General features: G+C 36.8%; 1 protein-coding gene across 3 annotated transcripts; it reads right to left on the bottom strand.

The window, feature by feature from the left end:
* Window positions 1-243: 243 nt before the first annotated feature.
* LOC134144558 (tropomodulin-3) lies at window positions 244-26,700 on the bottom strand. 3 transcript variants are annotated; one of them, XR_009959416.1, is made up of 11 exons: window positions 26,632-26,700; window positions 19,163-19,342; window positions 17,561-17,717; window positions 10,308-10,430; window positions 9,585-9,674; window positions 8,920-9,050; window positions 7,675-7,782; window positions 6,092-6,235; window positions 5,602-5,746; window positions 4,348-4,489; window positions 244-3,343 (listed from the first exon to the last, which is right to left on the bottom strand). XR_009959416.1 is itself a non-coding variant. In XM_062583587.1 (10 exons), the coding sequence occupies exons 2-10, from the start codon at window positions 19,286-19,288 to the stop codon at window positions 3,309-3,311; spliced, it is 1,059 nt and encodes a 352-aa protein (XP_062439571.1). In that variant the 5' UTR covers window positions 19,289-19,342; window positions 26,110-26,302; the 3' UTR covers window positions 244-3,308. The 3 variants fall into 3 exon arrangements, 1 of the variants encoding a protein (XP_062439571.1); XR_009959415.1 differs by lacking the exon at window positions 26,632-26,700 and adding an exon at window positions 26,110-26,304; XM_062583587.1 differs by lacking the exons at window positions 4,348-4,489; window positions 26,632-26,700 and adding an exon at window positions 26,110-26,302.
* Window positions 26,701-27,760: the final 1,060 nt, after the last annotated feature.

Here is a 27,760-nt window from a genome sequence, read left to right as displayed (position 1 = left end):
TTTCTTGTTTACTTGCTTGGACAATTTGAATTGGATTGACCATATGTTCTCAGTCTTTTTATGGACTTTTACACATTCTTTTGCCAGCTGCTATATGAAAATCAAATTCTAGATCAGTAACCTTTTACTTCCAGAAGAATCATTTGGTAATCCACTTTCCCACTGGAAAAATGAAAGTTTGACATATATGCATGGGTCAACTTTGTGCAAGTTCATGTACTATTAAAAAACCAAAACAATACATAAATTTAATCATTCAAAAATTTTACTGTTACACAGTCTGACAGCATATAGTGCCAATATGCTAAAACACTCAATTCATATTTCCTCAATGGAAATTTAAATTGAACACTTGCCCGTTTGTAGCTTACAAACAGTATTAAGCTGTAGAGAAAATGAGGCTATTTAAAACACAGTAAATAGATAATTCTTTTGGAATATAGTTTGTTTTCATGCTTAAAGAGTGGAACCCAGCATAATTAATAACACATAGTCAAATGACTCCTGCACTAAGCCTGGAAAATAATCTAAAAAAAATAAAAATAAAAAAACCCACCACCTTTTTAGGAAAAGGGATCTTGTGTTTATGGTAGCTGGCTACTGAAGTAATACCACTTTTGCACTAAAAAAATGAAATCATACGCAAGATCTCACTACATCTGAAACTATTAAAGCAGAACATTCACTTTACTTATTGAAACTGTTTATGATTCCCAGCTAGACTGAATTCCTTCATTTATTCCAAAATGGAGTATACATCATAGGCACAAAAATAATTGTTTTAACTGCTCCATGCACCATGCCAAGTGTCCTTCAGTAATTCAGAGGGCCAGATCCTTCTGACTGAAAAAGTCAATTTTCTATGGCCAGTCTGTCAGATTTCTATCCTGGAAGTGCCAACAAGCAGTCAAATATTTAGCTGCTACCTGCACAGCTAAGCCAATTAAAAGAGATTCATTACTACTGTCTGTGACAGGACACTTAAGAATTGCAACTTAAAAGCCTCTGACTTTGATTGCAGTATAGACCATTAGAAGCAGATAAACTTGATTTTAGAAGTAAAATAAAGAGATTTCGGCTACCATTTCCATAATCCAGACTTTCAGTTTTCTCCTTCAAGTAGGAGATAACCACATAATCTTGTTAGATAATGACACAATAAATCATCATAGAAGCACAGTATGTGAACAGATTTCATGAACATGTAGCCCTTCAACAAATGAAGGAAGACATTACAGCCTGTTTTTTGACACAAAATGATTGAGTACAGCTCTAGACAGCTCCGCACATGACATGCTTTGGCCATATTTATACAGCACTATTTGTAAAAACAAAAAAGAAAAAAATCCACAAAAGACACCCACTTAGTTCACTTAGCTTGCAAGTGTATGCTTGGTATAAGAACTTAAATTTCAAAACTGCCTAAAAAAGTCCTTGAAAATTTATATAAGCCAGAAATAAAAGAAGCCCCTTTTCTTGTTACTCATCAGATCATTTCTAGGTTAAATTTATAGTAAAGCCTTTAGTTTGAATAGAATTAATTCCAGCTTGCTTTTCAGAGCCCACATTTATTTGGAATTAGTCAATGAAAGGCTAATTCTGATACAAGAAATGCCCTATATAATTATAAACCTGTTATTTACATCATTGTTGAAGGTACTATAATTTAAAATTCTCTGTACAGTTGCAATAAAATTGGAAGTCACCTCCAGAATAAAGTCTGTCTTTAAAGATCTAATACATGATTTGCAGTAAAATAACATGGGCACAGTGAAAAAGAATTGCTCTACTGATTTTTTATAGTATAAACGTATTACCCAATGCAAAAATTTCAGTCCTTGACATTTTCTATACATAAAATGCTCAACATATTATGATTCTCTGATGAAGATAGTCAGTTGAATTCTGTTGCTATAAATACAGCTGAGCAGTCCTTTAGAACTGTTTTAGAATGTTTCTGAATTTATGATCTCATTAAAACAGAGCAATGTAGTACAATACAATAATCCAAAGATACCTCCATCAAATAGCCTCTAGATTTCACGTTAAATCAAAGTCCACTGTGATTGTGTACGCAAACTGAAATGATTCTTGTTGCCATATTCATTTGCTTTAGATACAGAACTTCAAGTATTTTAGTAAGCACTATGCAATATAGATTTCACTTTGCAAATTGGTTCATTTCTGCATGTCTTATGTAGTGTTTTGACATTGAGACATGAAGTAGAATAGAAAGATCCTTTCTTAAAAGTGTGACTTTATTGTGTTATAAAAAAGAAATGATGGATTTATATGAAGGAAAGTAGTTTAATGCAACAGTTTTTTAAAAAGGATTTTTTCCATCTGCCACTTACTTAGGACACTGGTTTTACAGTTAAGGCTGCATTTCCAATACATAATTATGCAGACTTTAACAAATGCATGTCCACTACTTCTAAAGAAAATGACACTATTTATCTATTTAGATAAGGATTTTTAAACAAATAATATAAACTATGATGAACACAGGAACTCAGTCTAAAAACATGTCCAGTTTAGATACAGAGCAAGATACAGCTTTGTGACTTTAGAAATGACTAAGGATTTAGGTGCAATAGAAATACTGTCATATTTGCAAGGCTCTCACTTTAGTTTTTATTAGTCTCTCACAAATCTCTTAGGACAAGAGGTCCTTAGCCAATTTATGTTTTGTCTGCTTTTTAAAGGGGTGTCTTTTGAACCTAATCACAGTACAAAGAATGAATCAAAAGAAGAGAGCTACAAATAGTTGTAGGAAGTTGTTTACAGATAGTTGTAAAAATTTCTCTTCAGTGCATATGAACAAGGCTGAGTAGCTCTATATAATGGGTCCAACTGTTATGTGAAGAATCCCTTATCACTAAAGTATTGTTCTTAAGAATGTACACATACCCCTCCACGTAAATAAGCACACCTAGATTTTCCAACATTTAAATTGGGTTACCTGCCCAGTGATCTTGAATGTCCCATTCCTTGACTACAGACAATTACTCCATTGATTTGTGTTTATATTTTTAGTGGAAAGCACAGTAGAGGTCTTGAAATACAAAAAAGTTTTTTTTTTTTTTAAAAAAATATGTTACAGAGACTGGTGCAGTTATTGTGTCTCAATCTGAAAAATGTGATGCATACCACACAGATTAATATAGCTTTGCTTTAAAAGGAGTGGGGTTTCCAGTCTTTTCCCTTCTAACCCAAGTAAAGGAAGTCCAAGATTGCCAAAGCCCACAGTGAATGAGTGTGCCTCGAGGACTCTTGAAGTGTGAACACAGTTCTGGCAGCAACAAGATTTACTGGTTTTCTCCTTCAACCCTTCTCTTGCGAACTGTAGTAAGAGAGAAAGTAGATTTTACTGTTTTTTAATCACTGAAACTACTGTAAGCACTTCTACAACATCAGTAAGCGGAACCATGCTAGTGGTTCCTACTTTGTGTCTTAATTTCACTTAGTACAACTTAAGATTATTAACACTTAGTATTATCCATCATTAAATTTATACTTGGCAATGCTTATTGTTATTCATGAACAGCTTCAAATATTTGAGGAGACACTAACAAGAAGCAATCATTCTACATTCAGTTAGCAGATTTAAACTACTCGATTTTATATTGCCGATTTCTGTTGGTGGAGAATTAAGTTTACACGACTTCAAAAGAAACAAGAGTTTCATAGTATACCTTAATAAGACTTGCACGTTTAGCAAAAAACAGTATGTTATGTTCAACAGCCTAAAAGCATTCTATTTATTAATAAAAGATTCTATTGTCAGAAATTGCAAGACCAGCAAAAATTTATGAATAAAATCACTAAAGCTCACAAGCTGCTTAGTTAAAATATGCAAGATTCACTGAATGACTGTAGTTTTGCTCAGTATTTGTAGTATTTTTGATTGATGCTTTCTTTTTCCATAGCAAATTATGTTTGCTAGGGAAACAGAGGGAAAGCAGTTTTGTTTCTGTCTCAAGAAATGCTTTAAATAGTGCAAAATATAAGTAGACTAAATGGTTTTCAATTAATGCTTTAAGTCTCATATTTAAAACACTACAGCTTGACTCTTTCTAAAGCCAATGGGTTCCTTATTTTTAGAATAACCCATAGACTTTTTGATCTCCATTCTAATCCAAATTGTTTTCTTCAGTGACAAAGGTTATTCATACCTGTTTTCACCAAATTGCAAGAATGGATGGAAAAGATTCTAACTTTAGACTTCTCCAGTCACGCAGTTAAAAGCAATTTGTGCACAGTTTCAGACAAACAAGAACAAGGAAGTTATATAACACCAGTGTGAACAAGGTAGAAGGGGTAGACTTAAAAAAACACCACACGTACAAAGACAGAGAGGTGAGATTTTAAACATTTCAGTTTCCAGTGCTTAATACCCAACTGGGTATTCAGAGTAACCCGTCTCTGTAGCTTCAGGGCTGGAGAGATGAAAAGGCATTTGCAGAAATTTTTACTTGCATACTCCAGACTAAGAAAGCAAGGAAAAAAGGCAAGATATCAGTAGAAACATAGATTTCCAACAGTCAAATGCTAAAATGAGAGCTTGCAAAAAGAGAAGCCTTAATGACAGGAGAAAGACACTTGAAATGTTATAACATAAAAATTGTTCTGAAATCTATTTTGAGAAACGATTATGTAGTGTTTGTGTGCCTTCCTTCTCCCTATAAGATCTTAGCTATTACTCCCCCTCCCTTTCAGAGCTGTTCTCTTCCACTTTGAACTTTACGGAGAGGGAAGCAGATCTTTAAATCAGACTCTGACTTCCTATGTAATCCCCTCTCATTTATTCCAGAACTACTACTAGAAAACTGCATGGCCCATTTTCACACCAAGAAGATGTGAAATCTCTACAAAACTACAAAGCATCTAAAAGTCAAGTTTAAGTAGAGTTTTAAAAGGTAATCCTATTTAAATAGATTGCCCATATTATCTGGTTATACTCAAACGCTCCAAATACTTCAAATTATTACATAAATGATTTCTTTTCACATGTGACATTACTAACCAATTTTTTGCTGTTCCATTTAGCTACGATTCTAACAGCCAAGCTCCCGCAAAGTTTTTTTTGCAACCAGTTAAGTCATTGCTACCAGTTACCTTTAACACAGAAGCAGAGAAGATAACTGTGTATTAACAAAATTCTGAGGGAACAAGCAACCCAGTCACAGACACTGCAGATGACAGACAATTCAGTTTCTACATTCCAAATAAGATAGGATATACAGGCAGGGAGGAGAGCATCTTACACTAATAATTTCTAATGGTGCTTTTAAAGGGACAATGAATTTTACCTGAATCAAAACTAAACAATCGAAACCACCTTCCTTTTGCCCATCTTACCTGTAATTCAAATGTTCTTCCTTGTTCTAGACAATGCTAAAAAGTCCAAAACTCATACACCTGAACACCCCGTAACAAAATAAAAGAACACTAAGCAGCAAACAGAAGAGTAAGAGTAAAGCATAGAAGAAATCTGAAACATATTTACTCACATTTCGTTATCATCCTTATTACATCAGAAATGCAGGAAAAAAACACCTTTAGAACATGCCACATTCATTTAATAATCACAGGCCTTACCCAAATCATTATTTTTTGTGATCGCTGCAGCTGCTCTGGCTCGAGGTCCCTGCTGTGTGAACTGGTATCCAAATTTAAGGATCTTGGTGTTTTCTTCAAGCATCTTGGCAATTTCCACTTCTGCAATTGTTCCCAACTGCTGCCTCTATTACAAAAGAATAAAAGACATCAGAAATCAGGTTTATTCACTCCTCCCACAAAAAAGTCAGAATACTTTCATCCCATTAATCAGCAAGTATTAAATTGGAAAGCAAAAGCTCGTAACACCTGTTTGTCCACTTTAAAGCACCAGCAAGCACAGAAGTGACCAGGAATCAACTTCAGCTGGATGCTTGTGAGACCCTTCAAGACAATCACGCGTGAGGTTACAATATTTAAAAGCAAAATATTTTGGGAAGTTTTACAAGCTACCATCTAAAAATATACAATCAATCAAGGTAGACAGTGCATAAAGACTGCTTTTAATTAGGATATTACCCCCCTCACTTACTTGGTTATCAATTTTGATCTCTGTTAATGTTTCATTGTCTTTCAGTGCATCGACCAGTGCCAAAATTCCAACTCCAGTGATGAAATTTGACTCTATGTTTAAACTTTTTAATTTTGTGTTTACTTTCAACATATCTGCAAGAGCCTTGGAATACAAGGAAGCATCATTAAAACTTTGAATTGTGCTACATTGCATCAAACCATGGGACAGAGTGAAAACTATTTTCACTAACTAGTTCTGCAGGAGCAACGTGTAGAGTTACACTATGCATTTCTGATTAAGTGTGCATTTATTATTTGAGACAGAAGTGAGTGTTCAACTAGGCTTTATCTACATTTCTCTTTAAAATTACATGGTCAAGAAAAGGCCTGTCTTACTCTTGTTACAAGCTAAAAGCATACACAGAATATAAATTGTCTGAAATTAGCATATTGGATCAATTCCATTTTGTAAGCCTTCAGAGCATACAATGAGTAATGCAAGCTGCTAAGTAGTAAAAGAACAAAAAAGAGATTGAAAGGAGAATTAGATATGGTTAATTTGTAAACAGGAAATTCGACTTTCAGAACACTTCTGTATGCTAATTTGGTTAAGTAGTAAATTCAAAGCCTTAAAAGTGATACTAATATGCATCTAAAAAGTACTTTAACGAAAACACCAAGTACCTGATCTTATTTCTGAGAAAATAAAAACAGGCAACTCCTGATGCTTACTATCGTAACCTTTAACCTTTAATTTCATAACCATAACCTTTTTTTTATATTAACTTACAATGCAGGAAAAAAAAAAGCTTCTATATTTAATTACAAAATGTTTCAGTTCTACTGAAAAGGAATGTTTTAATTGACCCAAAACATAGCTTTCAGATGTTCATTTAACAGAATGTTTCAAACTTATTTTCTTTCCAATCTGAAATTAAAACAAATGCAAAGGATTATCCCAGAAAAACATTTAAGGCTGTTTTCTCACGTTTTTTAAAAAAAGTAAAAAGTACACCTTATGATTCAACATACAAAGAAAAGGACCAGATAATAATTACTCAGATTTTAATTGTGTCAATCTAGATATCCTTCACTAATATCATGCTTAATAGAGCATTGCCTTGAGCAATCTTTGGTAGCAGAGAGATCAGAGAAATAGATGTTTTGCAATTAAACTATAGTTAGTTGAGAAATACGAGCTTTTCAGTTCTCAAGTGTGATTCTTATGCAAGTTTCGAACATACTACAGACTCATAGAATGAATGTTGGTGGAAAGAAGAAAGGAAGATCAGGAAGGAGGTTAGCAAAATTACTTCAAGTGAAAAATCAGGAGAAGAGGTTTGGGGAAAAAAAAACTAATCAATTCTCATTCATCTCATATCTCTTATGTCTTGCTGCATATTTGTGAACTAGCAAGTATTTAACAACTTTGATACAAAAAATGTTTGTTAAAAACAGAAAACATACTTTATGATCTAACAGAAGTTAATCATTTTCATCCTCAATATTTAAACAGGATTCAAGCCCTTACCAGTTTTCTTCCAGACTAACTTCCCATGTTCCCCACTTAAAAACATTAGCAAAAAAACACAGCTCACTTACAACAGCAACAGGATCGTTACTTCGTGTGGCTGCAAGGCTAAAAGTCTTCACATGTGTGTTGGTTTCTAAGGCTTTTGCAAACTCTTTCAGCGTTGGAATTGGGATGTTCTTGAATTAAAAACAGTATTTACATTCTTGAGATATTTATTATGTTTATTCCCCTCCCACATGTCCCATGATCTGCTTCTTTTTACAGCTAAATACACTATAATAGTAACTATAATTGGTCTCAGTCTCACAGTAAATGTCCAGATATGAAGCAGCGCTGTGTAAAATTCAACAGCTGTTAAAGCCACCAATTCTATAAAACAAAGTCACCTCTACTATACATATGTCACAGCCACAGTAGAAGTGTCAAAAAATACTTTCTAGCTGCCTTGGAACTGTTACGGAAAAGCAGAATTTACACAAAGTGAACGTTCCGATAACTATCAATATCAAATTAATCTCTCACAATTCAAAAATCGGTCCTTTTTCTCATTAGTGCAATAAGAAAAATTTGAAGTGGTGAAACCAATAGAACGTCACCCTCTGTGTTCTACTAAAAATAATTCCAGAATATGCCAATTTACAGTTTGAAAATTCTTGCCATTTAGTAGCAACCAACTGTAAAAGGAATAATGTTAATAACAAATTAGGATAGCAAATTTCTCAATTTATATCAGTGTATTTCTGTTACCTTTTTAGGCATTTATTTTGGCTAGTATTTCTCCCTACTGAACAATATTCTTAAACTACAAATTGTATTTTCTACTTTTAGTGTGAGCGGCCTGGGTTAACATATTGTTCTTTACATTTTAAGTCAAAATGTTGCACTTTTTTTCATTCATGTAAATAAAAGGTTTAGGCGTGTTTAAAAACACAGCTGTTACATTTAGGAGTAGAAATACCCTTAATTGCTGACAGCTCTTTTGCATGAGAATCAAAAGGATGTTAGGTACAAGTATAACTTGTTGGCAATAGCTGTAGCTGAGAACACATTTCTCCATAAAGAACAAAGGATTCAAAGAAAGTTAACTCCATGAGGAAGTTCTGAGGCTTTTTAAATACACATTTGGCAAAAGACAGCAAAATGGCTTATCAGTTTACTTCCATGTTTCCGATTTGAGATTGCACACATGGTAACATTTAGCAGAAAAAACACCATGCTTAAAGTAAGCCTAGACTGTCTTACAGAATTTTAGAACTTTAAGCATCTTTTACTGAGAAAAGGCAGCATACTTACTGCAGACTTAAGGCAATTACCTTAATATTATTTAAATTAACTTCAACAAGACTGGAATCATTATCTTTAATCCTTTGCAAAGTCTCCTCCACATTTGTGGGATTTGGTGGTTCATCAAAAACAGGCAGCATTTTTTCCCCTTTTACTATATCTGAAAAGTAAGGCATATAATTGAAATCAAACAGGTCACATGTATTTGCATAGCAAGTAATACACATAGTAAACATTAACTGTATTTAAAGATGATTTGATCAGTCTTTACATCCCTCTCCCACTCAAAAACATATAATCCTCTCTGGACTATATTTTCATAAAGTTACGTTCTTTTCCAAAGCCCTTCACAGCCTCATTCTGCTTTTCTTGCACACTAGTTCTTTTCAGAAAGCACACCAGGAATTGAATTATAAACACAAACACAAAGCCTATGAAGCCTGAAAACCAACACACACAAATGGGCTTGCATCCACTTTTACCCCAAAGTGGATTAACTGCAGAACAGATTTTAGTATAGATAAATGTATTTTATTTCCACCTCTGCTATAACTCAACTAGCAGACATGCATATTTCCAAATTAAAACTGAACAATATCAAGAATGCTAGTACAACAGAAAATAATTAATGCTATAGTAACGACTATGTGCAGTACAAAGAATTCATTTATTTAGCACTTGCATAAATACTTACTAGAGAAGTTATCTTTGCCAACTCCATTACTGCTTCCTACTACATCACAGAACTGATTGTTTGTTATCAAGTTCGACATTCCCAGTATAGCTGAAAAAAAAGAAAAGAAAAAAACCCCACAGTTCTTCTGTTCCTGGCTAATTCAGCTCGGAAACAAGAGTTTCTTTAAAAACAACAGATGAGAGTAAAACACCAGATTATCAGTAAACTAATCCATTTAATCTCTTAATAATTTAAAGAAAAGTAGAAATAACTTTCATTAAATACAGACTTTTTAGTTGCCTTTCACCTAGAAAGGCTGTCAACCTCACCAGGTTCAGGCATCATAGTTAAAAGTGCAGATCAGTCATGATATCATTATGCACAAAACTCTCGACTGAAACTTCAGGAATACAGTTCTACAAAGCACGTAGCAACTGTTACATGTAAGAAAAAGCAGTAGTGTACGCAAAACAAAAAGCCCTCAGTCTGAGAGGGGAACATAAAACATTTGATTTTCAAACTCAAAACCTATCATCAAGTTAATTATTTTGGCCTGCTAAAAGCTGGCAGAACTCCACAACGATGTGGTACAAGTAAATCAGCACATAACATAATCTAGTTTCTACCACAACTATAACTTCATATAGTCAGGTTTCAGATGACAAATATACCATAACATTAATTAAAAAGATCATTCTTGCCTGAATATGCACCCGCCTATTCACACTTTAAAAAGCTAACCTGCAAGGTCACATAATTCTGTGTCTGTGGCACTTGTCAAGGCTTCCTCCAATTCTGGATCAAGAGATATTTTTTCTTCAGTGTAAGACTGTACAGGCTTTTGTTTGGGGATAAATATTTTCCCTGGAATTAAGAAAATGAAAAGTCTGATATTATTTGTATTATGTAACTATTTATCCGTAAGTTTTTCTATAGTTATGGAGTACATAATACATTTAGTAAATCTTCAGAACAAAAGCACCAAGAAAAACAAAGCAATGGGGTTTCTTCTGTTTGTCCTTGAGAGTCAGAGATCAGAAAAAGGCATAAACAGAAATCCCATGTTACTTGTAACTTCATGCTTGGAGTCAGGATGCAGACTGCTGAAATCTTATTTGCTTCTTCAAAGTACTAGAAAGCATTATATGAGCCTACATCATAAATTTTAAACGCTGTAGAAAGTACCTGTAAAGAAAATTCAGTATTGCTGGAAAATGATAACTGATATGTTTATCTGCATCACAGAAAGGCATCTAGGCAGAGCTGTCATTTGAATGTGTCATATATGTGGGATATCCAAGAATCATCTGAAAATATGGACCAGACTATTCATTGCAATTTTACAGCATGTTCTCTACTTTTGATTTTGGATATTAACTGAATTTTAAAGAAAAAATAAAAAGATGTCTGAGCTGTTTAAGAAAACCAAAGCTTGTGAGTAGCAGAAAACAAGATACTAGATTCATATTCTAACAAAAACTGCCAAAGAGGCTATTTTCTAAACTGTAGAGAGCAACAGAAGATACTTGACCTATAGAAGGTCACAGAAGATTCAGTGAGAGGGGGGAAAAAAGAGCAGTAATAATATTGCATTCTGCAACAACCTTTCAGCCATTACAGACAGATATGTAGTCAAAGATCAAGAAAAGTGAAAGAAAATTTGAAAGAAATACTATGTTTTTAATATATACACACACACATATATGTATATATATGCAGGCACGCACACACGTACAGGTCTAATGACATCAATAAGATGCAATTTACTAGATCAAATTAAAACACAGTAGATCTTGGCTCTTGGTATTTCTGTAAAACACCTGATGTATCCCTTTCAACATTAGCACTCGGCTTCTTTGCCTTAGCTGTTAGAAGAGAGAATTGTGGAAAATTTGTTCCAACTTTTTTCAATCATTTCCCAAGACAGGAAGTGTCAATAATTTTCCTAAAAATTCTCAGTGGTAATTCAGGAATTCATCTTTCACATTCATCTCTAAGTACTTTCAGACACATGTACAAATGAATCATTCTAGTTCATTCCAATTACCTGACAACAGTCCTCCTCACGTACCGGAATCAGACCAGATGGTCAGAAGCCTAAGATATTTCCCTTGCGTTGGATACAAGTGTATCTTGTTACATGTTTGGACTAAGTTCAGCATTCTTTAATACCTCCTAGTGACAAGAAACTTCATAGGCACATTTCAGTTTTAATTCTGGGAAACTCGGACAAATCAGAATTTTGGTTTCAACATTTCTAGAAACCAGTGCTGAAGATAGATTCCAGGTTCCACAGCAAAAACAAACATAAGAACACATCCACCTTTCCCCTCTCCCCCCAAATTTCCATCTTAGATTAGAACAGTTTGTGGATCATTTTCATTTTAAAGGAAATTATGCATTTCTGCTAACACAGATTAGATAGAAGTATATCATTTTTTTCTCTTTAACGCCACAGTATGACAACAAAGATCTGATGCTAGCACCACAGTATTTTTGTTCTTGGGCTGTTGCCACTCTGGAAATTTGTATAAATGGTCATTATCCATATTTAGAACCAGAAAGTAAATCTCCTTACGTAACTTTGAGTTACAAACAGTAGCTGAAACCAGCTGAAATGCATTACCACAGATACCACCATTTTGATGGACACTGCGAAATAAACTGTGGTGATTCAAGATTAATAGAAGACCTTCATAAGTGGAAGGTTTGGGTGAAAAACATACAAGATTACTTTGATATAATTGATACAGTTCTTTGGTACTACTATCCAACTTTTATTTTGTCAGTATCATTGTCAGTAAAGGGGAGAGAGAAACTTCCAACTTAAACTGTAATTTACAGAAGAGATGAGAGAATTTGTTTGACCAGATTTTCATTAACCTCTGAAACACTCGGAACAGACAAACACAATCTAATGCCTTTCACTGTCTATATTTCCACTGTTTTCCCTAAGTAAACTATCAAAGTGAAGATTTCAGACTACTAGGAGGGAGAAGAGAAGGAAACATAGTGAGGTTTGAGCATCTGAACCTTTATTCAGATTGTCCTGATCTACAACATCGGTGTATTTCACACTTTCCGTATTACTTTGGCTTTTTCTCTGTACTACATGATTTCTTCCCAGAAATCCAAAAAACCAAGTGCCTTAAGAACTTAAAGAGCATCTCAGTCATGCATTTTTATAATCAGTCTTGTCAAAAAACAAAGTCCTACACTTGTATAGACACAGAATCATAGAATCAGTAAGGTTGGAAGGGGCCTCTGGAGATCATCTAGTCCAATTTCCCTGCTCAAGCAGGGTCACCTAGAGCATGTTAGACAGGGTTGCATCCAGACGGGCCTTGAAGATCTCCAGAGAAGGAGACTCCACAACCTCTCTGGGCAGCCTGTGCCAGTGCTCCATCACTCTCACAGTGAAGAAATTCCCCCTCACATTCAGGCAGAACTTCCTGTGCTTCAATTTCTGCCCATTGCCTCTTGTCATGTCACATGGGACAACTGAAAAGAGTTTGTCCCTGTTCCATAAAAGAACATGAAACCTTAAGAGAACTGTAAGCTAATTTTGTCTATTTCTGAGATCATCAGTGCACACAGTTTCCAACAGAACTTTACTTATTGCTATTAAATTCTCATCCATGTTCAAGATGAGGAATTAAGATTTATCCTATGCAAGAAAGCAAAGTAAATTGGTGGCAACAAGTGCCCATATAGCACTTTAAGAAAGTATGCTTCCTAAAAAAGTGTTAAATGGCATTTCTTTGATACCGGAAATATTTTCTATCTACGTTCTTCTGTCCTCCAAGAAAATCCCTATCACCTTTTTTGGTTACTTTGAGTTATTTAAAATCAGGAGTTCTCATATTTTCAGAATGCAGAACACATTCAAAGATAATCTCAGAGAGCATGTTTGGAGATGCTTTTCAGCACACATGTCACGGTATAGTGTCAACATCTAAAAGGAAGCACAGGAATCTGATTTTAGCAGTATTGCAGGATCTTTCCTCGCAGTCTTAAATTCAATTCTTCTAAGCCTCTTCTGTTTATTTTATAAAGAAATACAAGAAGTAGCCCAGTCACCCATCTTCAGATCACCATTAATGCTTTAGTTACACTAATGCTTCAGGCTTATCTCTGTGAACAATTTTAAACAAAACAAAAAACACACAAGCAAACCTCACCACCCATCTCCTCCTTTCAAATCCATCCAGCTACTGACTCCTGTGCCCTACCCTACCACAAGCATTTGTGCAGCAGGCAGCAAATGGGTGAACGCAACTGTTATCAATTAAAAGCAATTTTTTTAACAATGTATTTATTTTACCAGGTTAACTTCAACTTCAAACAGTCACCAGACTGGTTCAAAACACCCCTACAAATAAGAACTACTTTTTCTGTTGTCAACTTCACCAATTCTTAAATTCACAGGTTAAGAACCTCAGTTTCTAAATTTAGTCTCTTTCTCAGAAGCAAACTTTTATTCATACTTGCTCGAATATTAAGATAACTTAATTAAAAAAAGCAGAAGGATAAAGTATACAACAATTTCTTCATCCAAACAAAATGTAAGTATCAGCTAGCACACTTAACACCATAGACTTCAAATCAATACTTCAGCATTTACTAAGGCAAAATTGTTAAAAGCTGCTCCCCTCCAGCAGTGTTAATTAGAGCCAACTCCTGTCACATCAGCTGGGTCAGAGGCAGTTTTGTTATAAAACAGGTAACACCCACGTTTATATAACCTCTCATTTACTAGTTTCATCTCACCATAGCCCAGAATTCAGAGATTTACAACTCACACAGGAAAGCAGCTGTCTCCCCCTGCTTACCACTCCCAGGTAATGACCAAATACTTCAAGAAGAATAAGACTGCTGTCTCTTAGGAGACAACGATCTAAACTCGAGGTCCGTTTCCAAAACAGATTTGGGATCCTCCCTGCCTCCTCACTATTGCAAGTTTGGATGGGCATTTTTTTCCTCTTAAAAAAAAAAAAAAAGAAAGAAAGAAAAAAAGAAAGAAAAAAAAAAAGAATACATGTATACATCTGCACAGTCCATAAGACAAAGAGCTTTCTTGGCCCTTAAGTGGAACATTTCCAAATAGCAAGGATACGATCACATGAAGAAAGAGGCAAATATAAAGAGGCAAATTTCAGAGATGGTCACACAGTAGTTTCTGTAATAAGTATATATTCTGATCTTTTATGCCTTTAGCTACTATATTAAGTGATGCATATCTTGGAATTAGTTTTAAAACAGGCTTTCTTTGCAATAAAATGAACCAAGTTCTGAATCACACACTACTGCACTGTTTAAAAGCTGGAAAACCTGGATCATATTTACTGAAAGATACTAGATATTACATATAGAATGATAATATGTAAGATTGAAAGTCTTGCAAAAGTCAGATACATTTAGCGTATACATGCACTTCTGTATTAACACTATTCTTACACCCATAAAAAGCAATCCAGCACTCATTCTAGCTAGTTTCTTGCTGGCAGATCAGAAAACAGTCTAAAATCTGTTTTGTAGTATTCTATCTGTGGAAAAGGAATTCAGTGTCACCTGAGGACAACCGAATACAATCTCCTATCAGCAGCGATTCTATGAATAAGAACAAAGAGCAATACTTAGCATATGCTATATATCTTATGCTCAGTGATTTCATCAATCCAGAACATAAAATCCACAATTCAATCATCACTAATTCTTACTACGAGACAGACCAAGCTTCATCAACTCACTTCTGAGTACAAATTAACATTGATTTTTTTTCTTTTTAATTCAACTAACAAGTAACTTCCTCAGTGTCACACTGCAGAGCCTGTACTGTTTTTTGTTATCTGTTTACAGAACACGTAGCAATGAATTAAAACTGTTTTACATTAAGGCTAGTAGAACACATTATTTTGTTCCAGCGCTCTTGTATGGAGAATGTCAGTTCGACAAGTTGTTTCTCCAAAGCTCCTACAAGATCTTAACTACTTCATTTCGCAGCACATAATATACATTTTCCTTTAAAGACAAGTGATTGTTTGAAAGGCAAATAGAGAATACAACATCCCAAATTCTACTGCTACAAAAGCAAACAGTAATTTAGATCAACACAAGCCAACTGTGCAGGTCAATCCCAAAAAGCTCTAGACAGGTGACTAATACTTTAGGCTAAAGTATCTTCTGACTGAAATAGCAGGAAAAAAAATAAAGCTGAAAAAGCTATATTAAAAGCAAATCTATACAGAACAATTATTTTATTAAGAATGCAGACAGAGAGTCTGGAGGAAAATAGCATGATTAGAAGAGCACAAAATATTGAAATACAAAGCTTAGTTTATATGATATTTTGCTAATTCCTTGCACTCCACAGTACAAAGTACATTATAAGGGTTTGACGTGCTTTTGTCCCACATTGTGATAATTCTCATATGTTGCTGTTCAAACAGAAATGAGGAGCCTATATGATTTGCTCAGATGTATGGAATACATTTCATAGCAATGAAACCCAGAGCTTAAGTCTAGCTTTACTATTTAGATAAAAGGTCCTTCTCTTTGCATGTGTCTTGCAAAACTCTTATTACATCTTCATTTAAAGTGATTGAGACAAACCTAGTTTTGCTGAAGATATATTTTTAAATGGCATTTCATGAGAGTTGGTTTCATGAATGTTTTGGCCTCAGTTATTTCTCAGGCAACAACAGTTTACTGTATGGCTCAACACTTTGTTGCAACAATGTGACTTAAGACCTTAAATCTTTTTTTCAAAATATTTTTTTGTTTGTTTGCTTTTATACACAGCACTATTAGAAACTAGATCCGGCACGAGAAATGCAATAATAATTTTGGAGGTTTAAGCCTCAGATTTACTTAGTACTGTTCACCTTATTACATCAGGATGGTTTACATGACTTCAGATATTTCATGTTTCGCAACACACAGCAATAACAGCACCAAAGATATATAGGAATCACATCATCTATCAGTGAAAGAGATGCAACATTGTCTTGGTAATACACATTACTCCAAAATGATTAAGGAAACTGAGGGAGAGAATCTTCATTTATACTAATGTAAAGAAACAAGATTACCAGAATCTGTAGTAAATAAGGTTGTTTAACCCACAGTAAGCTTCCTGGATAAACCTGGACGCCATAATCACCACTTTGGGATTCAGTTCTGCTAAACTGGGAAAGGGAAAGAGGGGGAAAAAAGAAGTATAGAATCCCCCCTTCTCACTCCATATAATGAATAATTAGACTTATTAGACCAGCTAGACATACAGAAATAAGAAAGCATTTCTCACCAAGTCAGTGAGAAGACTAAAATCCAAAGCAAAGATTTAAAATACCAGACCTTAGTAATGTGTCTACTCTATTGGGTCAATTTTTTCAAGTTTTTTGTAGCACAAACCACAGCCAGATTTCAAAGCTTCTTGTTAATTATGCAATTATTATCTAATAATAATGATGCAATCTTTTCAAAACCTTTCAGAAAAGATATTAGAAAGACAACATGACTATAGACAACATACCTGGCCTTACTGACCTACAGCACCTTTGATTATTTGGTATCTACCATGGTAAATCATTTTACTACTATACTTTAAATTTAACATAGTGTTACAAATGCTACTGTTTGTCCTCAGCTGCCCAGAGCATAAGCCACAGATACAACAGCATTTGTTATTACTGAAACTAATCAGGGGCAGCTCTTACACAGGGAATACAATCCTCATAAGAACTTTGCAATCTTTGATAAAATCTTTCAGTCTTACTTCCTTCCCGTGGTATGTGTAAAGATACACCAGCCCCAGCATCCCAACTCACATGAACAGAAAGTGTTCTGCCTCTGCACCGAAGCACTCATTGGGAAATGCCAGCAGTAAAAAGCATTAGAGCTGCCACTCCTTCAATAAACTTTGGTTCAGAGGAGTTCTGGTTGGTCCACTTCAGAAATTTCATAGCCACCTACACAGAAAAGGGTGTTATTACCTTTCTTTTCTCTTGTAAAAGGCACATAATCTTCCCTGTCTTTGTGCTCAAGAGCCTGTTTCTCCAAATATGCAAGGAGTCGTTCCCTGTCAAAAGGACCTGAAGCCTTTTTAGCAGTCTGGTCTTTCTGTCGGAAGCCTGCAGGCAGAAGTGCATTCTACAAAACAAAATGGAGCAAACACACACAGTTTTAAAAAGTTTTAGTGAACACCTGTTTAGATTAATTTCCTTCCTCCCTCCCTTCCTTCTCCCCTCCCTGAAGTTCAAATCCAATATATCCTACTTTTCAGGCAATCTTGAATTCCTTTGCAACTTTTTTTTTTTTGGGGGGGGGGGATATATTCTTCAGATACCAATGATTTAATTAGAGTATACTGCACTCAGTAGAACTGAAGCAATTCTTTCTTAAGTATAACAGCTCCCAGCACTAAACTTGCTAGTTAGCTTGCATTTCTTTTCCAGAATGAATTGTTTAGATGGAAAGGAGTATATAAAACTCACCTATTTGCAGTTTAGACATACAGTAAGAGGGCTACTTCTTCCATTACTAATATCAGTATGTTACCACATCTTGAGAAGTATTCTATTCTCATTCAGTTAGCAATACAGATATATTTCTACTCTTGAGGCTAACTCAAGTTTTTTTTGCTACTATCATCCTCTTTCAGTTGGCAGGGGGGAGAAGGAAATCAGGAAAAAAAAAAAAAAAAAAAGAAGGATATGCATACTGAAAGAACAGAACATGAGGAATTACAGACTATAATAAAAAATGACCAACTGCTTCTGCCCGTTCTCTTTTGTTAAAATATCTACAAAGCCAAAGTCAATTACTATCAGGAATATCTTGCCATGCACGAAAATACATGACCATAAATGTTTTTTACAATCATCATTGAATATCAAGCTCAATCTTAATCTGGTTCTATTAAAGCAAGAAAAAAAAAAAGAAAGAGAATCAGAAGGTGAAAATATTAGTACTGGACTCAAATTTAGCTGTAGTATTAGTGGAGGATATAACTCAGCTCTTTGTAACAGAAAGCCGAAGTATTAATTATGCAATACTCTATGTTGACATCATAATTTAGGAACAGAGTATTTGCCTCCTCTTTGCCAAGTCAGGAAGAGGACAGGAGTAGTGTAGGCAAAGAGATACAGGATCAGGAATCTAGAAGACTTTAATACCCTCCCTCCCCTCAAATTGCAACTGTAGAAGCAGCAAAATAAGTAGATAAAAAAGGGTTGTTTACCATACAACAATGGAAACAGTAAAGTTAAACTGGCCTTCTAAATAAACTTTCTTCTCAAGAATGCTGCTAACAACAATTTTTCGTTTATAAATAACTCTCAGAGAGCTTCTCCTGACAATCCTCTTTTGTATTTTCCTCTACTGTGGTTGCATTCATGTTGCAAAAGGAAATAACCACTTGGGACATCATATACACATAAATTTTTTGAGTAGTATCATTAGCAGATTAGGAGAAAATTCTGTACAAAAGTATACCAACTACAAAATGAATTCAAGCAAAAAAAATAGTCTCAAGTTACATCAGACTGGTTTCTAAACATAACAAAAAACCAGAACTTCTCTTGGCTAACACCTACCTCAGGGTCAAGATCATCCAAAACAGTTTCCAGTTGTTTCAATTCTTCATCTGACAGTTTGCCGAGAATTTCATCCTCATCAAGATCTTTGTATTTGTCCAAGTCCTTTCGAAATGGGAGAGTCATGACTTGAGCAGTAGCAAGTTCTCAATCACTCCGAAATCAAAACCTTAATCAGATCTGCAGAAAGAGTTTTTAAAAGAAACAGGCACAGTTAAGGTAAATTCCCGGTTACAAGCATCTTCAACTTGCAAGTACATTTCTAAGAGGGAAGTTTTTTCATCCAGCATTCATATCTATTTATTATTCTACAATCAAAAGAGTACTAGAAAGCTATCAATGCCTTGCTTCTTCACTGGCAAGAATCCTGTCCTGCCATGCCCTTTGCAATCAATAACTGGATTCTTTTTTTATTTTATTTTTTTTAAGTTAAGCTACATATATTTTTATAGACTAATGCCAATGCCTAATTTCTTTAATAAGAACTCCAAGGTGTTCCCAAAGAGCAAGGCAGACTAGGGGAAAATCACCAAAAAATTTTGTATTTCTAACCCCAGTTTACTGCCATCAGTCTTTACAGATACTGATGTCAAATGAACAGTTAAGATCTTTTGTATATATTGTTGCTGCTGCTGTTTAAGGTCAATTTTACAAACTGACTAAGATACAGTAAAGGAAAACTTCACTAGACGCGAACTAGGTAATAAGAAAGGACATGAGTCAGTAATAACTACAGAGGAAATAAAGGATGTTTGCCTCCTGAGTTAATTATATCACTACAATGGAAGTAACATTTTGTTCTGTCAGATGAAAATTAAAATATCTTGATGAAAGGCCTAGGAAATACTGTTACTTCCTATGTAACTTCCTATGTCCACTCAGTCTCACCCTATTCTTCTTTATTTCCCAGCTGACCGACAGAGGGCAAAGATGAAGTGAATCAAAAATACAGAACAGACAGAATAGCTGCTCACTAAGTGCTGTATTTAGAAGAAAATCAGAGTTCTTCAAAAGACTTAAGTCTATACTACTTCTTGCTTACAGAGAGCATAGGTAATCTTGATTCTGATAGTCAGAAAGTTTTGAGCATTTGATATAGAAAAACACACAGTTAATGACTATAATGTTTAAGCACACCGATTCATTTTTCTCATTTTTCTCTAAGAAATTCTTGTTTTTAACTTCTCCTCAGCCAAAGTTTTGCTTCCAGTTGAACACACAAAGAAAAATAATGTAACTTAAATGGTTCTCTATACATGAGGAAGAGTGTCCATAGTGTATTTCTAGAGCAAAAGCTAGACCCACACTTTAAGGCTTATTAGCCCCTTTAACATCTTTCTTGGTTCTAATAAGAACACTCAACACAGAAGTTAGGCAGACAGCAGAAGTTATTTGTTCTGTGGAGTCAAAACTCCAGTTCAGATGCTCACATCATACACCCTACTATACACTATACATAATTTCATATCTGAAGTTAGGCAATACTTTAACCACACTTCAAAAACAGATCAACCTAAAGGTTGCTGCCTCTTAAAAAAAAGGAAAGGGAAGGCTGTATACACGTGCCATGTTATAGTATCCTGCTCGCAGGATTCCTTCATCTCAGTTGTTTACAGTCAGAAAGGTCTCCCTTCGAATACTGCCTGTCATAGTTATATACTGTGATACTTCAATTCAGAGACACTGAATAAACATGAGCATACAAAGGTCCATCCATAGTATTCAATGAAGTTTGCCTGTAAAGTAAATGTGGTTTAACAATCATCTTAGCAAGAATGGTATATTTTCAGTTCCTAGTAAAAAGTGCAAATAAGTTAGCAATGTATTTCAACTACTTTCAGGATGTTTCCTTATGAAAAATATTAGAGATATAAATACTAGAATTTATTTGTAAACCACAGTTGACATCGTTAGGACATAATTCCAAAGCTAAACTACCAAACATAGATTAAGATAGCTCAAAAAAAAAAAAAGAGAATGGTGTCTGGCTTCCCCAGGTTAAAGCCAGTCATGTTGAAAGAGCTTTGACATTTAACAAGAGGCCACAGATGAGAAAGAGAATTTACTAGATACAGAAAAAGTACTGATTAATATTCCTATGTTTCTCAAAGCTATGTTCCAAAAGTAACCATACCACATGCTACCGTTTTCCTAATCCTGTGATATATCCATTTCTAGAGGTGCATAGTAGTTGAAGAGCAATTAGATTATAGCTGCAGTGGATGCAATCTGCACGCAGACTTCTGATTCCTAGAGCCTTAATGTTTTCCTCTTCCTTACAATTTAAACTATTACACACCATCATAAAATAAAACACTTCCTGCAGCCAGTTACACAGCATTGCTCATGCCTATGCATAGTTTGAATACTAAATCAGCATACTGTTATTTTGCAGAGTTCTGCACGTACTTTTACATTGAGATACTAAAAGCTACAGTTTTAAATGGTAATTATAAGGAACAGAACAGTTAACGTATTGGAGTATAGCACTCCCCTTACTCAGATGAAGAGTACCACTACATGCCTGCATAACCATACCTTACATGCAGGTAGGCCATACTTTTTCTATTAGCAGCTGAGAAATGCAGCCACCCACAAATAACTACCTTTTACTTAGAGCACTTTTATCTTTTACATTGGAAAAACTGCTCATCTTTGTAATACAGGTCATAGTCCTTGGTCTTACTTGGCTTTACCACATGATCAATGTATCCACTTCAAACGATGTTTTGGCTCACTTGATGGCACCATTATTTGCATATCATATCATATTATGAGTTTTGAGGAGTTAAAAACAATTAGGACATCTAAGACTTAAATTTTTAAAGCGTCCTCAGTACGCTGAGGTCTTTCCATCTATCTGCAAAATTCAGAGAGAACCTGGAGTCCAGTCACTATGTATTTAGCTACAACAGCTGGATTAATAAGTACAGACTAGAATGCTCATGCAAAAAAGTGAAAAATAAATAAGTATGGCAAAAATAGCACTAATTTTGTAAGTGAATCTTCTTCACAACAAAAGAGAATCATATTGGGTACAGTAAATTTAAAAGAGGCCACGGAATGAGTTAACAATACAATTTTTAACACCTATCAATCAGAACCGAACTATTTTTAAAATACAGTAGAATACTTAATATGAGACACCTTTAAAAAGTTATGACTGTAACATTGCTTAGCACATCTGTATTACACAGGGAGTGCTTGGTAATGACGTTCAGATCACTCCCTACCAAAACAAACAAACAAACAAACAAACAAAAATCCACACAGCTAAGGCATATAAAACATGAATATATAACATTCTAAAAATCAGGTTTTAAAAAAAGGTGTCAAGAAGTCTCATTGCCCAGATAGGGCATAATGGCCAGCTGAAGCTATAGTCTCATCAAATAAAACCCTTCACTTCCTATTAAACGCATTAATATCATACTTTTTAAACTGACATTCTCAATTGCTTTTCCTCAGTCACCGTAACTACGCGGTGTGGAAAAAATATAAATGAATAATTTAATTAAAAAATCTTGAAAGGAAGAGTGAAGTTATTTAGATTGTAAAATATTTGTGGCACATCTCACTGAAAAACAGTAATTTCAGCTTTACGAATACTTCACCCTTTTTTAAATCAGAAGAGCTAGTTTTCTTCTAAATATCCTTCCTAGCTTTAATGTGTATACTGTTTTAATGGTAAAAGTCAAAAGGACTAATATTCTTTCCTTAGACATATAACTGAAACGTAAAGCAAGTTCTTTGTTCTAGTAACTCAACAGCTGCACAAGAAAGATTCAGGAACAACAGAAGCAAAGTTATTGTTTCTATTGAATAGAAACTTTGATTGATTGAAATTTCAGTGCTCGTGTTTATTAAGGAAAAGATAGAAGCAATGAAGACAATAGTAATGAAGACATTCTGAAGGACATCACAGAGAGAAAAAGCTTGTCACTACTCTTTCACCTGAGAAAGCAACAAACCAAAGAATTTAAGAAAGCAATAGTTTTATTTGATACTATTTTATGATTACCTGAATCATCCTCTAAAGTACTGTGAAGCAACTTTCATATACCTTTTATCCACATTTAAATATTTTTGTCCTCTCCTGTCTACGTTAAAAGCAAATGTTTAAAAATAGCTAGTTTCTGATCTTATTACAAAGACTCAGCCCTCAGAAATTTATCTAGTATCTTTAAAGGCACAATTTCTTGCAACCCTAACAGGAATAACTCTTGGGAAATATCTTATCCACGGGAAATTACAGTCTTATTAAAGTCCACTGTAAATGGTTTCCGTAACTTGGATTTTAAAATAGAAGTGACATCATGAAAAACAAACTGAGCTAGTTTTGGCCAGCATGTTCACAGAGGTCACTTTAATCTCATGTGTTACTTTAGAGTCTTCTTCCAATCAGCATCTTAAACCTTAACTGGCAAAGGGGAGTCCACAGGCAGAGTTTAACAGCATTCCTGCACCCATCAAAGCCCCGAAAGAGTTCCAGATGCTTAGCGGAGCCTAATCTAAGCTTTTCCCCATGGAAGTCCTACAATGCCAACAATTTTAACTTTCACTGTGCAAGATCATAGATAACTGTTTATGAATACTATTTACATTTGAAAGAGTTATCTTTATTTACCAAAACCAGAAGAAATATCAGTGAAGAGACATACAGAAGCTATTACGGTAATACCACCAAGTTCCTCATGATGATTTTGTATTATCTTATGACACCTCTGTAGTCCAGCAGTGGTTTTCTTATCAGAAAGTTCCTAAGAACTAACCTGACCCTTCCAAATTTCCAGCTTGAGGTACATGGCACATGACACTGGTTCTCTTGACTGAGTTAGCGCACATTCAGCAGAAGTCTGAGACTTTGTATAACCAGTAGGTGGCATCTCATCTTTGCCTATACTTTATCTCAGTAAGGCATTTCTTTCAGTCAATAAGAAATGGCTATTTCAGGCTATTTTTGTACATAAACACCCTGAAGCTTCATTCTGTTCTAAGAAATAATCCACTGAGTTTTATACATGACAAACTCATGCTCTCCCAACCTAAGACTTGTCAATACAGAGGACTGAGGTGGACAGACAGTTAGTGCAAAACAACTGAAAGAACAACAAATAATAAATAGGTATTTGCTAATGGACTTGTTAGTGGGAGAATCAATTTCCAGGTCCTTCTAGCTTTTCCTCTATATTACAGGATGCTCAGGAAGCAAACAAAGTTTGCTTTGCTGTTTTATAGTTCCTGCACACCACTACGCAGAATTACAACAGTTACCTTGCTAGTAGGATGCGTTAAACGATGACTAAGTTGCCAAGTTAGTTTTGTCCAATAAAAACTTATTTCTATATGCCTATTCTTGAAAAACAATCATCCACGCTACCAGACTGTATAAATATAACATATGTTCCAGCAAATAACAGAGACAACAGATTCAAGAATCGGAATTGTTCACTCATTAGGGTTAACATAGTGTGGAAGAGACCCTTCGTGAAAAGGGCACGTCAGATAGTACTTCAGCACAACCATATCAAAGACGCTTCCAGACTTCTCCTCAAACTACCTGCAGAGCAGTTATTGCGATCTCAAATAACTGCAGGGATTTGACAGGAGAATAGGAAGATAAGCACCTCAGAAAAAACGATTGCTACGCTTTTCCTATGACAGCTAAAAACCCCAGTTACCACAGTTACTGACTGCTCTGAGGAGACAGAAGTTCCTCCAGCAGAAATCTTTGCTCCGGTTATCCGTTCCCACTTACACACACACACAGAGCGCAACACCACTGGATCAGATGTTACAAAAGGCCTAGAATAAAGATTATAAATAAATAAATTGATTACAAATTTTTTTAGACAATGCCTGGATTTTCTTTAATAGATGCACAATATCTGCTCCTCAAGGAACTGCCCAGGGACATTTCAGTTAATAAGCAACTCCAGATATGAGCTATCTGAACATTCATAAAAACACTGACACTCACATTCATTAGAAAAGTGGCAAAACATGCAAGCCTAGAACAGAACAATAGAAGAAATTCACTTTATTCAGCTTGTGTTGCTTGTTTCCTGTTGTCTTTCATCTAGAACATCTGAAGTTGGGTGTCTGCACTCATCTAAGTACTCTAAATTTGTATGTAATACTTTAATACATACAAGAGAGGCAAATGGGTAAACTTCCAAGTAGTAGCCAATTACAAATTCTCCATTGCCTCAATTACTGTCTTTCACCATCTATATATCTAATATGCTAGCAAAACATCAGAATATATTAAGCATATTATGGCAAATTTAAAGTATAAAGTAACTTCTCTAGTACAGCATTTATTTTCAATACACAATTTGCACCTATCCACAAAGAAGGCAGCAGATAAGCTTTCAGTATTGGCCTCTGAAAGTTATGTGCCAGATTCTCTTTAAGTACAAGAAAACAAATATACAGACATGCAAAGGGGCCTTCTGGGTCTGGTCATTCCTCAGTGCAAACCTACCTCTCTAACAAGCCTATTTCCTGTTTGAGCATAGTCTCATGAGAGAAGTTCTCATTTCCGGAAGACTTTTATGTTAGTGCTACATACAGTACGTACCCTTTTGTCAACCATGGAGATACCGGAAAAATATTTGTCATTAACATGCATGACTTATAAGTTGTAGAAAGCAAGTTGAGTTATGCTAATGAGATCTACAGGCAAAGTTTTTTAAGTTTTAAAGATTTTAGATTTCATGGTGAAGTTGGGTGCTGCCTATGAAAAAATAGAAGTATTCTCTGTTTGAACACCCACTAACCACCCACAGAACTCCCCTCGATTTCTCTATGGTCAAGTTCTGAACCCACAAAGTCCCCTTAACTGTTCGCGGCAGGAAAACTAAACTGCTCAAGAGTTAGTTTTCCACTGCAAACATGAAAACCCCGCCTTACACACTCCAGCTTTGCACAGAGACAGTTCTGACCTTTTAACTCAAACACTCGCCCGACTTCCAGCTCCCTTTGCAGGGCGACGTGCGGTCACACAGGGGCCACCGGCAGCCCCGGCGCCACTGCCCAGGGCGCGCGCGGGCCCGCTCGGGCTCCGCGGCGAGGACGGGCAGGTCGCGGGGGAAGCGAACACGCATCCGGGCAGACGCGCCGCGGCCCCCTCGTTACCAGAACGAGCCGGCGTCCGGGGCAGGCGGCGCCCGCGGCGAGCCGGGGCCGGGCCGGCGGCGCCGCCCTGAGGCGCGGCTGGGCAAGGCGGGGCAGCCGGGCGGCAGCCCGCACGGCCCGCGCGGGGGCTCCGGCCGCGGCCCCGCGGCTGCCGCCGCGGCGGGACAGCGGCGGGCGGCCCCTCCCCGCGCCGCCGAGGCGGCCGCTCCCGCCGCCCGGCTCGGCCCGCCCGGCTGCCCGCCGCGCCGGGGCTCTGCCCGCTCCCGCCCGCGAGGGCTCCCCCGGGCGGCCTCGGCGGTCCCCGCTGCGCCCGCCGCGCCCGCACTCACCGAGCGGCGGCAGCGACCAGCTCCCTCCGCCGCCTCGCAGCCTCCACAGGGCAGCCCGCCCCGCGCCCGCCCCGCGCGCATGCGCCGCCCCCCCCCCCCGCCGGGCGGGCTGCCCCCGGGCATCATGGGAGCTGTAGTCGGGCGGGGCGGGCCCGGCCGCCGCCATTCCGCGCGGGAGCCTGGCCGAACGGCGCTCGGCCCCGAGGCGGGCGCGCTGTTGGGCAGGGCGGCAAAGCCGGCGGGTCCTGACTGGAAAACGTGGGAATGCGGTACAGGAGCAGGATCTGCCCAGGCGCCGGCCTTTGCTGCGTTCCCGTTCTCCCGCTCTCAGGCGGAGGTGGCGCGCCTTTGCCGTGCGGAGCCGAACGGCCGGGCCGGCCTGTCCCGCCGGGTCGCGGGCGCCCCTGGGCTCCTGCCGCTCGGGGCCTCGGCCCCGGCCCTTGCCCGGCCCTGCCCGCGGCTCCCCGCCGGGCCTCGCGCAGCCCGCGCGCCGGGAGGCTGATACCCAGTGCTAGACATCCACCTTCATTGTAATTAAGGCGCAGCAAGCTAAAATAAGGGAAAATAGGGGTTTATGATGGTAACTTCTCATCTTCAAAGTAGATAGTGCCGTTCCTGCCTTTAGGATAAGGCATTTGCAGCATGCAAATAATAACAATCCTTAGTCCTGCTATAGCACTTTGCATGTCAAAGCATTTTACAGCTATTAATGGCCGCACGATACCCCTGGGACCTTGAGAAAAATTATTCCCAGGCTTACATAGTAGGCGATGTTGAGATACTGAGTTTCTCTAGGTGTTTTTTTCAGAGTCAAAGGAAATTGTTAGCAGACTGAGGAAATTAAAGTGTGGGTGAAACCTTGGCCTACTGGTGTCAGTGCAAGCTCTGCCATCCACTTCAGCAGTGCCAGGATTTAATACCAGACCTTTCAGCTTCATAAAATAAATACAGTGTAAAGTAACGCATGTAATCCATCTTATTTAATATGGAGCTTATTTAAAATACTTCAAGTGCTAGTAATTTATAAGTAATACATTAATGAAAGATATTTTCCCAAATCTTGGCTGTGCTGAAGTCATTAACAAGGCTCTTATTAACTTTAACAGAAACAATTCCATCTATTAAATTA

Source organism: Rhea pennata, chromosome 10 (genome assembly GCF_028389875.1).
Source record: "Rhea pennata isolate bPtePen1 chromosome 10, bPtePen1.pri, whole genome shotgun sequence".
Lineage (NCBI taxonomy): Eukaryota > Metazoa > Chordata > Aves > Rheiformes > Rheidae > Rhea > Rhea pennata.
The sequence above is the reverse complement of the archived record's forward strand: the minus strand, read 5'-3'. Positions and strand labels throughout refer to the sequence as shown.